Genomic DNA, 17,363 nt, shown 5'->3' on the forward strand with positions numbered 1-17,363 from the left:
TTATCTGATTATGTCATATTAAAGCATTTACTCAACCAAAAGTGAGCATTTCTGGAACAGGGACAATTGTGGTTTTGTATTTTACATGCTCCGGGAACTGAAAAAATAACACCCATTTTCTCTTTATTTTTCTCTGCTGGCAGCCTTAAACAATGGAAACAGTCCTCACTTAATGTCCATTCATTCAGAGATCGTTCAAAATTACAATTGCATCAGAGGGACTTATGACCTGTGCCCAAAGTTACAACTGTTACAGCACCCCACCTCCCATCGCTTTCGTGATTGCAACTTGGGCATTGGGCAACCTGTTTTCACTTATGGTGATTTGCCAAGTGCCCTGCGATCATATGTGATCCCACATGTGCCATTTTCCCTGCTGGCTTCCCCAGAGGTGGCTAGAGGTGACTCCCTCTGGGTCTTGAGGGGCTGGCTGAAAGTGGAAGGAATTTCAGGAGAGGCTTTTTCACACCCAGCCTCTATGAGAGCAAAAGCACAGCCTGACAGATATTCTGCAAGTGTTTGTGCTCTCAAGGAGGGAGTCCCTGCAGATTTTACTCTGCTAGCCATTGTTGACTACAGGAGATAGCGCTCATCCCTGTTTCAAGGGCCATTGTGATAGCACTATCTAAAGATGTTTCCATGGTCACATGGCCAGCATGATGTTGCAGAGCACTGTTACCTTCCCACTGAAGTGGTACCTATTTATCTACTTGCATCTGCATGTTTTCAAACTGCTAGTTGAGTAGGAGCTAAGGTGAGGATGGGAGCTCACCCCGTTGCGCAACGCTCAGGTCTCGAACCTGGACTGTTGGCTTTCCAGCCGATAAGCCCAGCATCTTAACTGCTTAGCCATTGCACTGCCTTCCCCAAGGAGACTGGGTGGAAAAAAAAAATTCCTCCCGAAATATTTCAGAACAAAATGTCTGCAGCACAGGGCGTTTGCAGCCAGTCCCCAGAAATGAGAGAACTTCCTCCTCTTTCTAGTGACTGGCCCAAACACCCAATGATGCAAATATTCCATCCTGCATGGATTTCTGGTCAATGTTCTTTTCTGCCATGGAAGGGAGGGGAACTTCAGCACTCGGCTGGAGAAGAGAAACCTGGATCTTGAAGATCTGAACTTCTTCTCTCCAGCCCAGCACTGCAGTTGCCTTCGGCACATGGCGGGGAGCTGCCTGACCCACTTCTGCAATCACTGAATGGGGAGAGCTGAGACTGCAGTTGTTGAGCCACATGATCACCTGAGCACCTCACTTAATGGCTGCAACAACTTATGACCTAATTGCTGAATTGTTTGTTTATCAGAGAGCACCAAGGATCCCTCAACTGTTGTTCTAGTGAGCCATGATGGTGCAGTGGTTAGAATGCAGTACTGCAGGCTACTTCTGTTGGCTGCCAACTGCCAGCAGTTTGGCTGTTCAAACCTCACCAGGCTCAAGGTTGACTCAGCCTTCCATGGTCAGCCAAATGACGACCCAGATTGTTGGAGGCAATATGCCGACTCTGTAAACCACTTAGAGAGAGAGCTGTAAAGCACTGTGAAGTGGTATATAAGTCTAAGTGCTATTGCTAAGCTGAGGACTATCGATACGTACTCACTGAGTGTAGATGCAGTACATACTTAAGTTGTGTCTATTCTCTGACCGCCAGAGATAGAAAATAATTTACAGATTTCCTCCCACTCTCTTTCTCTATTTCTTATACACACAAACACACACACACACAACTTTTACTTAGCCATGCATACATAATAGCCATCTATTTCAGCAAGAGGAAATGACAGTTGAATTTTAAGATAGGAAAATAGAACACACTGCGTTAAGTGTGGGAAAGGCTCATTTTTGAATGTTCTATTACATGAAAATAACAACCTAATCCACGTTTATAAACTGCTCAAAAAAATAAAGGGAACACAAAAATAAGACATCCTAGATCTGAATGAATGAAATATTCTTATTAAATACTTTGTTCATTAAATAGTTGAATGTGCTGACAACAAAATCACACAAAAATTATCAATGGAAATCAAATTTAGCAACCCAGGGAGGTCTGGATTTGGAGTTACACTCAAAATTAAGGTGGAAAAAAACACTACAGGCTGATGCAACTTTGATGTAATGTCCTTAAAACAAGTCAAAATGAGGTTCAGTAGTGTGTGTGGCCTCCACATGCCTGTATGACCTCCTTACAACGCCTGGGCATGCTCCTGATGAGGTGGCGGATGGTTTCCTGAGGGATCTCCTCCCACACCTGGACTAAAGCATCCCCCAACTCCTGGACAGTCTGTGGTGCAATGTGGCATTGGTGAATGGAGCGAGACATGATGTCCCAGATGTGCTCAATTGGATTCAGGTCTGGGGAATGGGCGGGCCAGTCCATGGCATCAATGCCTTCATCTTGCAGGAACTGCTGACACACTCCAGCCACATGAGGTCGAGCATTGTCTTGCATTAGGAGGAACCCAGGGCCAACCGCACCAGCATATGGTCTCACAAGGGGTCTGAGGATCTCATCTCGGTATCTAATGGCAGTCAGGCTACCTCTGGCGAGCACATGGAGGGCTGTGCACCCCCCTAAAGAAATGCCACCCCACACCATTACTGACCCACTGCCAAACTGGTCATGCTGGAGGATGTTGAAGGCAGCAGAACATTCTCCATGGCATCTCCAGACGCTGTCACGTCTGTCACATGTGCTCAGTGTGAACCTGCTCCCATCTGTGAAGAGCACAGGGCGCCAGTGGCGAATTTGCCAATCTTGGTGTTCTCTGGCAAATGCCAAACATCCTGTAATCACAACCCCCACCTGTGGACGTTGGGCCCTCATACCACCCTCATGGAGTCTGTTTCTTACCATTTGAGCAGCCACATGCACATTTGTGGCTTGCTGAGGGTCATTTTGCAGGGTTCTGGCAGTGTACCTCCTGTCCCTCCTTGCACAAAGGCGGAGGTAGCGGTCCTGATGCTGGGTTGTTGCCCTCCTATGGCCTCCTCCACGTCTCCTGGTGAACTGGCCTGTCTCCTGGTAGTGCCTCCCTGCTCTGGACACTACGCTGACAGACACTGCAAACTTTCTTGCCACAGGTCACATTGATGTGCCATCCTGGATGAGTTGCACTACCTGAGGCACTTGTGTGGGTTGTAGACTCCATTTCATACTACCATTAGAGTGAAAGCACCGCCAGCACTCAAAAGTGACTAAACCATCAGCCAGAAAGCATAGGAACTGACAAGTGGTCTGTGGTCACCACCTGCAGAACCACTCCTTTATTGGGGATGTCTTGCTAACTGCCTATGCTTTCCACCTGTTGTCTATTCCATTTGCACAACAGCATGTGAAATTGATTGTCAATCTGTGTTTCTACCTAAGTGGACAGTTTGATTTCACAGAAGTGTGATTGATTTGGAGTTACATTGTGTTGTTTAAGTGTTCCCTTTATTTTTTTGAGCAGCGTACATTCAGCATATGTATCAGGAAACAGACTGGGCTAAATCCTTTTTCTTTTTGTATATTTGTTTTACTTGCAAGGCATTTGTTTAAAATCTTAAATATATTATCCATTTCTTGATGTGTAAAATCCATTCCATCACTTTATTCTGCTATAAAGATTGTAAGCACAAATTCTCGATCAGATTAATTTAATATTTTCTTTTTTATTTCCTATCATAAAAACATTATACATCAGACTAAAACCAATCTTAAAACTTGTCAATGTATCTTAACTCTAATCTCTGCTGTGTAAAATATGCCCTTGCCATAATCAATGTACTAAAGTGCTCGTACTTGGATTATCTACAAATGACATATTTTGCAATCCTAATATCTTACTCATGCTTGTACACTCATATCGTGATGTCCTTGTCATACCTCCATAATTTCCAGCAATGCTTCTGTGACTGTTTCCAGAGATGTCAGTGCAAACGTTTCTCTCTCATAGGAACCAGGAGAGAATGACCGGTCCCGATAGCTGGATCGGAATGCAATGACTGCTGCCGATTTCACTTTGCTAATTCCAAACAGCAAGTAGAATTTGGGTAGCGAGAACTCCGTTAAACTCAGCCTCAAAACCTGCTTCGTTTCCTCTGTTGACAAAAAAAAGGAACAGACATTAAAGACTTTGATGTCAGTTCCACCTTTGAAAATAGAAATGCTTCAATCTCCACAATGGATGAATGGCTGCAAAAGTGGATGGAGTTAGCAGAGATAGCCAAATTGACTGCTTTGATCAAAGAAAAAAACACAAGTACGTTTGTTTCTACTTGGAAACCAGTTCTGAACTTTGTGCTTGGGATGGAAAAAAAATAAAACTTTAGAAATATAGGAATGGCTAATTTATACTATTGTGTAAAAGTAAAAAGTTGAGATTTGATGTTACTGTCTTATTCTACTGCACCAAAGGGAATCTGAAGTCAATGCCTTTTTTTTCTTTTTTCCTTTCTTTTCTATATTTCTCCTTTCCCTTTTCCTCCCCTTTCCCTCCTACTATTTGCTTTTGTATATTTGTATTTTATGTCACAAACTAATAAAAAATGAAAATTGAAATGCTAACACAAGTGTCTGGGAACTAGCTTATATTAATGTCTATTAATGAAAATTAATCCAATGTTTTTAGACTTTATATATAGACGTTGTTCCGTTGGCTTTGGGAGTCACCCACCAGCCACTCCATCATTCAGACATGCAAGCCCACGATGCACAAGCGAGTTGCAAAGTTTGCATGACCACATTCGGTAGCACCAGTGGCAGAGGAGCTGTGGAGAAGCAAAGTTCACCGGTTGTAAAGAGATGAATGCCTCTTTTTATTATGTCAAATATGTACCTCCTCAGGTGAATGGGGATACTGCACATGAGGTATAAGTATATAACACTGAACATCATATATAATGCTGAGCGCCACCAGCACATTGAAGATACCTCTCCCCCAACTTCTGGAGGAACTCTTAGCAGTGGGGAAAAGATGACCTCTGTGGGCCTCCACATGACAGCCATCACTGGCTTGATCCGTATCCTCCTTCCAAAACTGAGGTTATCCATCGAGGAAGGCATAGAACCCACTGTAAGCACCTCATCCCCCAACTCTTGTGGGTAATCAATAGCTCTGAAGGCCAAGGAAAGGTCCCCAAAGGATGAGAAGATACTCTCTTCTAGGTCCTAAGGAAGATTCTCACTTCGAACGACCAGTGTTGTCTTGGTTCCACGTTCAGGCTGAAAACCAGACTTCTTTCATGTCTTTTAGGCTACTCTGCAGCTAAATCCCACCCTTGATGGCTTTCCTTATTTTGTTGTTGACAGTCCTTCTTCAAAGCAATGGGGGAAATCAACTGTGATTGGAGGAAAGGCTCCAGGGACAAAAATAGGGGTTAAGAAGCACATTTGGCCATCCCGGCTTTTGCCACATACTGTAGTAGAATCATTGGCTAGAATAGAGGGGGTAGAATAGAGGGGGAGTAAAGAAGGGATCTAGTTTGGAATCTCTCCGTGGAAGAGGGCAGCAGGAGCCAGACTCTTGAAGTCTTTATCTGCCGGTTCTCAAGAGAATGCAGTTAGTCTGGCATGATCCTTGTAAATAGGTGATCAATAATAAAGAAACTCTTTTGGCCTATTCATGGTACCTTGCACTAAGTAGACATTTGGTGATTCTTGCCTTTATTGGTCTATTTTTTATGGATCAACTTTAAATCACTCTCTTAACCTAAACTGCTTCTGCCTTCAAGACGTTGGGAAAATTATGAAACACAGTGCAATTAATCAATATATGATTGCAACAAGGAGCCTACACTTCTATGGATTTGAAATCAGTGGCAAATGCATTTTGTTTCAGAAACTTCTGTTTGAAAGCCAGGGATGCTTCCTTGTTTCTGCAAGAGGAATTCTGACATACTGAATGACATAATGAAACAAAAGGCCTTTTGACATTGTGAACGATTTGGTAATCTGAGTCACACGAACACAAGGCATGTTTATATTATTCTAGGCATACTAAAATGAGTGTGTTACTTCTCAGGAATCAAATCTGAACAGGTGGAATATTCCTCTGTATCATTAGATGCATGGATTTGAGTAACATGGAGATTTCATTTTCCAACTATAGCTTTAAGAAGATTTCTACACGTTCAGTTGTAGGAAAGCTAACATTCCTATAACTAACATGTTAAATTTAATATGAAATCCAGCACTGCCGTCAGAGGAAGCTCCAGTGGAGTTTAAAAAAATGTGTAATATGCATGTACTTTACCCCTTGGGCCACACACAGAAGATATTCAAGGTATTGTCTTGTTCAACATATTTTCCAAATTATTTTCCCAGTTATTCTGTATTATTTCACTTAAAAGAACTGTGTGTGTGTGTGTGTGTGTGTGTGTGTGTGTGTGTGTGTATACAGGTAGTCCTTGATTTACGACCACAATTGAGCCCAGAAGTTCTGTAGTTCTGTAGTTAAACGCAACATTTGTTAAGGGAATTTCTCCCCATTTTACGACCTCTCTTGCCACAATTGCTAAGTGAATGGCTGCATTTGTTAAGTTACTAACAAGGTTGTTAAGTGAACCTGGCTTCCCCACTGACTTTGCTTGGTCAGAAGGTCACAAAAGGTGATCATATGACCCCAGGACACTGCAGTTGTCATAAATATGAGTCAGATGTCAAGCGCCTGAATTTTGATCATGTGACCACAGGGATGCTACAACGGTGAGTAAGCTTGAAAAATGGTCACAAGTCCTTTTTTTCCAGTGCCATTGTAACTTTGAATGGTAACTAAATTGAACTGTTGTAAATCGAGAACTATCTGTATATATATTTAACCTATAGCACATAATCTTTAAAGAAATAAAAGCACTCTGTTATTTCAATTCTGAAGGGGACTACACCTTTATTATGAAAGCAATCATCTGCACTGCTTTCGTAATTTTGTTATATGTTCTAATTATAGTTCCACATTCTCCTGTTTGGAAATGTTACCTACTTCTCAAGAAATGCTGTCTAGCTCTTTGAGAGACTTAACTTTTAAAGGTGGACTGGGTAACTTTGGGGGAAATTTCAGAGGCTGCACTTTATTAAAATCATTAGAAACTGGGCCATAATTAGGTAATTAACTGGGCATCAAATCTTAGAAGTAAAAAATATGAGGGGTTAGCGAAAAAAACACCGCCCCAGCTATGCTGGCTACCTGTATAGGAAATATACTATAAAAACTTTCCGAGTTATTACTTTATTTCATCCTTCAAAATTTAATTTCCTTCTACAGAGATAAAAGGGTAGGACTGAGGGGCAAGGAAGGCTAAGCAACCTTGTCATAAGTGTCGCAGAGGCTTGTAACAGATCCCGTTACACTAAAGACTGACGGCCACCTGCCCTACACCCTATTGTCTTCCTTCTTTTATATTCAATAAACGTGTGTTCACATGACACGTTAATGATTAATCATAGTTTTCTGGATATTTACTTCTAATCCATTTTTTTCTGTTTGCTGGGTTCACTTAATATGCTGACTAAAATGTGCCAATCTTTAGTTCGATATGTGGTTCAGTTTGATCCACAATCAGTTCTGGATGACCACATCCCATTTGTTGGCATGGAAAAGGTGTGCCATCAGGAGTCGCGGTGTGAGTTGTATGGCCATATAAATCTATTTAATAAACAAATATTCCTATCTCTCTACGACAGTAACTGAGCCTGCAATTACAGTCCTAAATTGTGATGGTCATTAAGCAGGTCACCACACAATTCTATGACCTTATTTGCAAGTCATTAAGCAAATGAAATGGTTGTTAAGTGAACTCCTTGTACCCAATGAGGTGGGGTGGGGGTGTCAGCCTTCAAGATCTACTGCTTTGCATCTTTTCTACTGCTTTGCATCTTTTGGCTGCCATAAGTAACGGGGGGAGGAGGGGCGGATATGGTCTGGGAAGAGAGCTGGAGGTGTTACATTCTTGCGTTGTGTAAATGAGGAGTGAGGGGAGTATAAATTCCTGCTTTTAGGTTTCTATTTCTCGCTTAGCTTTCTTTTCTCTGCGCAGCTGCAAACCTTTATCAAAATATGCCAAGGTCAACGGACAGAGGCCTCATCACCACCTGAAGATGCCCACATGATCATATTCACAACTTTTAATTGGAATAATCTTTTGAACTATGGGGGGTGGGAACAACTTCATCACTTTGTATATGTGATCTGCACGCCTAAATGCTCAGATTCAGAATCCTATTTGATGCTACCACTTCATTTTTCAGTAAAAGAATTCTTTTCTCTAATTTATGGAGTCTAAGTATTTCTTTCTTGGATTTTGAATGGAGCACCGGCTGACACTTGCCAGAAACTGGAAGTACACCAACACTGCACTATACAGTAGAATTCAATAGAGTTACTGCCCTGGGATAGAAGCTGTTTTTCAGCCTATTTGTCCTTGTTTTTTATTATTCTGTACCGTTTGCCAGATGGTAATAGTTCAAAAAAAGGGTGCCCAGGATGAGATGGATCTTTGAGAATGTTTTGAACTTTCTTATGGCAGCGGGAGCTATAAAGCTCTTCCAAAGAGGGGAGAGGACAACCAATGATCTTCTGGGCAATGATATTAACCCTCTGGAGTGCTTTCCTATCTGCCACTGTGCAATTGGCAAACCATACAGAGGTGCAGTATGTTAAAATGCTTTCTATGGTGCAGTGGTAGAAGGTCACCAGCAGTTTTTCATTCAGTTGTTGTTTTCTGAGAAGTCTCAGGTAGTATAATTTTTGCTGGGCCCTTTTGACCAGGGCTGCAATGTGGGCACCCCAGGTCAGGTCCTCTTTTAGGGTAACAGCCAGAAACTTAAAACTGGCCACTTGCTCCACTTGCTCTCCATTGATAAGCAAGGGCTGGATGTCTGAACTGTTCCTTCTATAGTCTACTATAAGCGCCTTGGTCTTATTGGTGTTGAGGACCAAGTTGTCGTCTCCACACCACGAAAACAACCAGTCCACCTCATCTCGGTAGGCAGACTCATCCCCCCGGAGATAAGTCCCACCACTGTTGTATCAGTTAGCAGCAATTTCAACAGTGAAATGTCAAGTTAACAAAAGGCTGCATAGCGGACATATGGTCCCCTTGTGCACCTATCTCAATGTGATGTAATATTTTCCCTATGCTAAATAATGCTTACATTGCTCTTCCACAAAATGAGATTAAAAATTGCTTAATTGCTTCACATTTTCTGCACTACTGATCTCTGCAGCACTGTACTGTTACTTAACCACAGGCACAAGCCCTTGTCTACCATTCTACTTTTAAATGTTGCGAACATTATATGTGTTCCTAATTTAAAGCCATGGCAGGCTCTAAATTGTACTTGACAGTGCTAATTTGTACAGTTGAGCCTGGATCGATCCTGTACTCTTTAGAGCTTGTTCAGGGACTTTAAAGATCCCATTAAAATGTCGCTTACTGAAAAGAACAAAATATATACATATATATCACCTGCATCTAAACATGAGACTTGAATATTTAAACATTACCGGTAAGTTATAAGGAGGCTAGAATCACCAGAAAATATGAGGCAAAGGATTCCATAGCTCTCTTCATACAATGAAATGATAAAAGCTTGGTTGGAAATGATTTGTGGCAAGATCACTAGAGGCACTGGGTCTTAAATCATGACTGATGAATTTAAAAAGACATCTGTGACATGTAACATCCTCTTCTCACATGTAAGAAGTTATACCTTCTGGCTAAGTGGCTAATAAGGACTCCCAGTTTAATTTGTGGTTCTTTTGATGTCTTCACTTTATTTTAAGCAGGGCTAAAGTGAGGATAGAATTAACTTATTGTCTGAGTTTTAGCTTCAGTATCATTATGTCCCTAGTGCTCTTTTCACTATTCATGCTGAAGGGCCCTTGGTGCTCTCTGAGTCTGGTTGTTTTCTTGCAGACGTTGCATTGCCCAAACTAGGTAACATCATCAGCACTGAAGAGGTTACCTAATTGGGCAATGAAATGTCTGCAAGAAAACAATCAAACTCAGAGAGCGCCCAGGACCCCTCATTTCCAATCCGAGCTAAAAGCTTTCTCTCCTATCAGTACTATTAATTATCTGAAATTTTAAAGGAGCGTTTTACCTTTTTATTTTATTACATTATAACCCCCTTGAAATTTCTTGGCCCAGGATAGCCTAAATTAATATTTTCCTATTGTAAAACTATCAACCCACAATCTGCCACTAGGGGATGGTAGCTTAGTAATGATTCAAAACTGAACTATTTGTGGGTTTTGAGCACTGGAGGGTCTATATGGGTTCAGCCCATCCAATGAACACAGCCATGCACCCCAGCAGCTTGTGGCACCATAAAAGTTATCCTCGCCTTTCTCATATTAGCATCTGCCCCATTTTAAAGAAAATAAACTGCTAAGCACAAGGTCACCCCCTTAGTTCTCTTGTTATTTTAATTATTATACATGCAGACAAACACACACATCAGAAAGACAGGCTGGCTACAGACTAAATCAGCTGAACCCGCTTCACACCCAAAGCAATAAACTATGCTTTAACTCCGCTTGATTTGAATTGGAACTAAATACAGGTACTTATGACCTACGACCACAATTGAACCCAAAATGTTTGTGGCTCGGTGACACATTTGTTAAATGAGTTTTACCCCATTTTATGACCTTTCCTGCCACAGCTGTTAAGTGAATCACTGCAGCTGTTATGTTAGTAACCCAATTGTTAAGTGAAACTGGCTTCCCCATTGATTTTGCTTGTCAGAAGGTCACAATAGGGGACCACAGGACCTTGGGACACAGCAATGTTCATAAATATGAACCAGTTGCCAAGCATCTGAATTTTGATCACATGATGCTGGGGATGCTGCAAAGGTCGTAAGTGTGAAAATGGTCATAAGTTACTTTTCCTGTGCCGTTGTACCTTTGAATGGTCACTAAACAAATTTAAAACAAGGACTACCTGTACAATTAATTTTATTGGGATTCAACTGGCATGCTCCATTCCTAGATTATGATAAAGTAGCATAAATTGGTGATTTATTGAACAAGCCGTCATGGCTTGGTGGGCACATCCATACATGAATAGAATAGAATAGAATAGAATAGAATAGAATAGAATAGAATAGAATAGAATAGAATAGAATTCTTTATTGGCCAAGTGTGATTGGACACACAAGGAATTGGTCTTGGTGTAAATACTCTCAATATACATAAAGAAAAGGTACATTCGTTAATAATCAAGAATCATAACGTACAACACTTAATGATAGTCATAGGGTACAATCAACAATCAAATCATACTAGGATGACAACTGGATGAATTATACTATATGACAAGTGGATGAGTTATATTCCACCCAGGTCAATGGTTGGGGCTCTGGCAGTCATTGTGGCCAACAAACAGAAATGAAACAAGGAAGAAAATGAACCAAAAGGGAGCAATGGACCATCAGAGTTGTGCAATGAGGCACTGCTAATCTGGGTTACCCTTCTAAAGATTAGTAATAGGTATTAAAATTTCAATTTTCAGGTCTCTTAACACATGAAGAAGCCATCAAACTGAGGAAAGCTAAGCTTCTTGTCTAAAGCAAGATTCCTTTTGTTACTTAAATTAATAATCTAAAAGGTCCAGAATTGGGGAATGATTCTGGGAATGCACCTTCCCACAGAGATATGGGGAAGTGTGCTAACCACTGAAATCTACTTTGAGTCTCATTAGACCCGAGGTCTCCAAACTAGCTATGCTGGATGAGGAATTCTGGGAGTTGAAGTCCACCAGTTTTAAAGTTGCCAATTTTGGGGACCCCTGCATTAGACAAAAGGAGATGGGTCTTAGGTTTAAAAATAAATATAAATAAAGACTTACCACTAAAGTGAAGTTGTGAACATGTGCACAGAGAATGAATGATGTTGATGACCAGGCCGTGGGTGGAAGCTCTGAGAGAAAGAGGACCGGTGGCCACCAACAGAGTAACAACGTGGAAGAGGTAAGGGAGATGTGTGGCCACATCGAGGGAATTGTTAAAAGACAGCATCAGCATGTAACGGGCTAGAATGGCAATGTCATCCCACATGAGGTGCTGCTCTAATGTAGCTGTTGGAGAGAGACAGGTCTTGTCGATTATCTTGCACATCCGTCCAATAACCTGGAAGGGAACAACCAGTCATGTTGAGTTACAAGGTGTGTGCTTTAGAGTAGACACCAGAACAAAAAGCTGACTTTAGGAACACCAGGATCCTATATCTCTAATCAAGGAAGAAATGAGGTGGAAGAATTAATCTAGGCCTTCCCAGGGGAGAAAGCATCACAGAAATTTTGGTGCATTTTGATAAGGACTCTCAAGTTATCTTGAGGGCTGATTTTCTTTCTCATTAATATGGACATAATAAAATCCTACAAAACCTATTAAGTACCACTTCTCATTCCTTTGAGCCATCTCCCAATACTCGCTTCTTCCAGGAAGCCTTTGGGCTTCAACTGTAAGCTTTATAAATATATGTATATGTATAGGATTTAATATATGGGGAAAAGAGTTTGTTCTCAGTGGGAAAATCTTGAACTGTTCCTCATTACACACACACACATATAAATAAATAAAAATAAAGGTTCCTCTCGCACATGCTAGTCGTTTCCGGCTGTAGGGGGAGGTGCTCATCTCCATTACAAAGCCAAAGAGCCAGCGCTGTCTGAAGGTGTCTCCGTGGTCATGTGGCCGGCATGACTAAATGCCAAAGGCACACAGAACACTGTTACCTTCCCACTAAAATGGTCCCTATTTTTCTACTTGCATTTTTGCAGGCTTTTGAACTGATAGGTTGGCAGAAGCTGAATGGGAGCTCACTCCTACACGGTGCTAGGGATTCGAACCGCCAAACTGACAACCTTACTGATTGACAAGCTCAGCGTCTTAGCCACTGAGCCACTACATCCCTATATATACCTACCTACCTACCTACCTACCTAAACATACACACAAACACACACATGTATGTATGTATGTATGAATGTATGTATGTAATGAGGAACAGTTCAAGATTTTCCCACCAAAGAACAAATTATTTTCCCCATATATTAAATCCTATCTATATTGGTCAAACAAAGAGCACAGAACTTTAGGAAGATCGTATGTCCTTGACCTATGACTGCAATGAACCCTGGCCATTATGATTGCACGTCATAATGGTCATGTGACTGACCTAACTTTATCACCATTTTTGTGGTGGTTCTCAAGCGAATCGCTGTGATTCTCTCCCCCACAGCCCCCAGGAATCACCCCAGTCAAGCGAATCCAGCCATTAAGCAAACCAATGGTTTGCTATGAGGCATAGTTTTGACAAAAATCGGAAGTGCCCATTTTAGGCAAAACCGTCACAAAATGTAGCCACCTGAGCACCAGATGTTGCAAACGGTTCTATGGCTGAATGCCCAGAGTTCTGTCACATGACTGCAGAGGGGGCCTGACTGAAGTTCGAATCCAGGTTGTAAGTCCCCCTTTTGGGGTCAGTCATAACTTCGAACAGTTGCCAAGTAACCGGTCACAGGTCGAGGACTTACTGTAATCCTGTCACTGGCTGTCCTATTTCATCCCTGTTAAACTTGTGTGCTACCCAGAGTGGTCAAGAGGCTATGTAGCTTCAGAAATGGGAAATTAAAATGAACAATCAATCAAATAAGCTGTTTGGAAAAGTTTGCGAAGAACATAGATATTACTGTATTGTGACGGGCTGAAGGGCCAACAAAGCAGTATTTCAAGAGCTACCACATCAACAGCCTGGAAATCCAGTTTCAGTTTACAGAGAACAATATATTTCTTTGAAGCTGTTCTTGTGGAGAAGGGTAACCGGGTAAAAAAAAATCCAGTGAATGTGATCGACAATATTGAAATTGAATACTTTTACTAACGCCTTAAAGCTGTGCTTCTGAGCTTCCCAGAATTATATAACAGTAACTGCCTGGCTACAGTGCATTGACCAGCAGGCTCATATTATTTTTGCTGTATTATAAAGGTAGTCCTTGACTTACGACCACTATTGAGCCCAAAATTTATGTTGCTAAGCGAGACAATTGTTAAGTGAGTTTTGTCCCATTTTACGACCTTTCTTGCCACAGTTGTTAAGTGAATCACTGCAGTTGCTAAGTTAGTAACATCGTTGTTAAGTGAATGGCTTCCTCACTGACTATGGCTTTTTTAAAATAAACTTTATTAGTCTTTTATATTTTTCAAAACCAAACAAAAAATGTAAATATTATGACATTAACAATGTGTGACATCTATCTCATATACTTCTATGTTGTGCTTATGTACAAATATATAAAATTTATGTGAATATGAACATTTAATCTATAAATTGCTTATCACTGATTCTTTCATCACCCATCTGTCTTAATTCAATCCAATCATACCATTTCCCCCAAATTCTATAATATTCAGACTCCTCTTTCTCTCGTAACATCAGGGTTAACTTATCCATCTCAGCACACACCATTATTTTTTGAATGATCAATTCATCTGATGGTATACAACTGTGCTTTCAACACTGAGCACAGGCAATTCTAAATGCTGTTAAAATTGACTATGTTTGTCAGAAGGTCGCAAAAGATGATCACATGACCCCAGGATTTTGCAACTGTCATAAATATGAGTCAGCTGCCAAAGCATCTGAATTTTGATCATATGACCATGGGGATGCCACAACGGTTGTAAGTGTGAAAAACAATTGTAAGTCACTTTTTGTCCAGTGCTGTAATAACCCTGAATGGTCACTAAGCAAACCATAGTAAGTTGAGGACTAATTGTAACATTTTTTGATATGGACATTGCTTAGTACCATCTGGTTAATATTTTTCCTGCTATCTGACAAAAGAAGGACAGAGGACAAGTGAAGGAGGAGAAAGAAATACCATTCACTGATTTCCATCCACATGTGAAGAGGTTAACTATAGTTAAATTCAAGAGGAGAATGCTTACTTTGCTGGAAACCAGCTTCACGTTTCCAGAAGCAAGAGCAACAGCTGTATCTGCCATGACCTCTGCTTTGATGGACCCCAGTCCTCCTGTGGCACTGGTTTTGATAAAACTGTCCAACACCACATCAAGTAGATCAGTTATCTGTCGAAAAGGCAAGAAAACAGCCGTGCTCAAGAACAGAACAACAGAACAGAATAATAGAAAAACAGAGTTGGAAGGGACCTTGGGAGGTCATCTAACCCAACCCCCTGCTCAGGCATGAAACCCTAATGCCATTTCAGACAAATGGTTGCCCAGTCTCTTCTTAAAAACTTTTGCTTTTGATGATAATAATGATGGTTTTGATTATTATCATTTTGTTGATGATAATCTTGGTGTTAAACTATGCTCATATCAGTCTTGTAAGTAGCTTCTTGCTAGCATCATTCAGTATTAAATGCCTATCAAAAGGTTGAATAACATATACAGTAAGCCACCTAGAGTCACCTCAGCGAGATTGGTGGCATAAAAGTTTGATAATAAATAAATAATCTGGTGTTCTGAAGGTTTAATTATATAGAAACATTCCTTGGGTTAAAATTAAGCTTGAATGTAGACAATTTTACTTTTCTAAATGTTTTTATCACTTTCATCATAAGAAAATGGTTAAGTGCCGAGAGCCTTCTAAAATAATGAGATAAAATGAGTACATTCTTTAATCAGATAGCTTAACCCAGATCTCTGTGAATTTTGCCCTTGAAAATAATATGGTAATAATAATAAATCTTTCCACAACTGTGCGACGCTGGAAGGTTGATTTTGACAGAAATGCCAATTTTTCTGCACATGAAAATTGATTCATTTACCAGCTTATTATCAACAAAAGTCCTGAAAGACAAATCCAAATAAACACCATAGTAATGTTTAAAAGATATTTAATAGTTTACTCGGAACAGGGAAAAAAAGGACAGTGTGGGGTAATGGCTATGGACTTGAGAAGTCCCAAATCCTCCCTTAGGCATGGAAACCTGAGCTACTTCCTTAAGAGCCAGTGTGGTTAATATAGTAGACAGAGTGGGAAGAGGGATAGAGGGAATGACCAGGCTGAGCCCAAGGGAAGAGTCAAATGCATCATCAATCTTGAGTCTCTTCCCATCCACAAGAGATCCAAGTCCAGCCCACCTTGCATTCCACCTTGAATTCCTATCTACCACCAATCTGCTTTTACTGTTAGTAGTTCCGATTCTTGTAGAGAGCATTAGCACAGAATAAACCTATATTTATTTGAACTGCCTGGGCTCCTGATTTCCTGTGCTCCCTTACGCACAGAAGCTGGCTGGGTGACCTTGGTCCAATCCTTTCCTTTTGGCTCAAGTCAGTGTCAGGCTCTGCAACCAGCCGGTTCATAAATAAGAGCACTTATCTTATCGGGTTATGTTAGCTTTGTTGAAAAAACTAGGTGACACTGCAGAAACCAGCAGATCCTATAACCACAGGGAAGAAATTGTAAAAAAAAATATTTCTGAACATAGAACACTTGGATTTTAGCAAATGTCCTTTCAATAACTTCACCAGGACATGGCAGAAATGGCTTTTGTGGAGGATATGTAAGTATAGTCTTGCATTGAATAGTACTGGATATAGTAGAAAACATATAGTTTATTCTTCAACCAAAAACTGAAAGCGGGGGACGGACAATCAAAAACAGTACCTGTCCCAAACTACCCCATATCTTGGCTTGAATGGAAGGATACATCTGTTTCTCATTTATTGTCATTGTGATAAGCTTATCAAGAATTGCTGTGACTCGCTGGCGCCGAGCATCATCATTATGTTTGCAGAAGCGGACCAGATTCAGTAACCAGGGGGTCATATATTCTAGGCAGAGATGTTTTAGTTCAATACCTGAAATTCGAATAAACAAAGAGACATATGAGAAAATAGTCTTGCGCAAATGTTTTGCCCAATTATCTTTTGGAACAAAGCTTGGTAGTTATGAAAAAAAAAAAGTAAAGTGTACTAGAAAGACGGCAAACAAGGATTTCTCTGTGCCAAGAGGCCCTGGATTGGTGATGTCCAGGCCCCCGTTCTTGAAAGGCAAGTTGTCTTTGGCCCCAAAAGTAGTGTGAGATATGATGCTGAATATGAGAAGAAACTAACAACATCTCTAGGTGTTCTACAATGTACCCAAATGGGCCTTGCATGGCAAATCGAAGGCAGGGCACCTTCAAATACAACAACGCATATATCAGGCTTCATGGATAAGACTCTCCAAATATTAGCAGAGCTGACAGCACCCTCTTGACTTTGTAATCTGTGTTGAATTCCTTCAGCAAGTCATGGTCATTTCCCAACAGAGAATTGTTTTGAGAGGGGAGATATGCCCAGGGCAAAGGAATCTTGGTTCTTCCCCTTAATTTGGACCATATCAAACAATTTCCTCAACA

The 17,363-nt window shown here is 40.8% G+C and overlaps 1 protein-coding gene across 2 annotated transcripts in view; it reads right to left on the bottom strand.

Annotated features, from left to right (window-relative positions):
• Nucleotides 1–17,363, bottom strand: part of NF1 (neurofibromin 1) — a 207,901-nt gene that overhangs the window by 33,337 nt on the left and 157,201 nt on the right. For both annotated transcript variants that reach the window (XM_026710278.2, XM_026710277.2), the window contains 4 exons: nt 16,628–16,821; nt 14,938–15,078; nt 11,835–12,114; nt 3,868–4,082 (listed from right to left, as the gene is read on the bottom strand). In XM_026710278.2, coding sequence (XP_026566063.1) covers nt 3,868–4,082; nt 11,835–12,114; nt 14,938–15,078; nt 16,628–16,821 — 830 coding nt within the window. The remainder of the gene's footprint in view (nt 1–3,867; nt 4,083–11,834; nt 12,115–14,937; nt 15,079–16,627; nt 16,822–17,363) is intronic.

Source organism: Pseudonaja textilis, chromosome 1, assembly GCF_049901715.1.
Source record: "Pseudonaja textilis isolate UNSWEBS1 chromosome 1, rPseTex1.2, whole genome shotgun sequence".
NCBI classification, from domain to species: domain Eukaryota; kingdom Metazoa; phylum Chordata; class Lepidosauria; order Squamata; family Elapidae; genus Pseudonaja; species Pseudonaja textilis.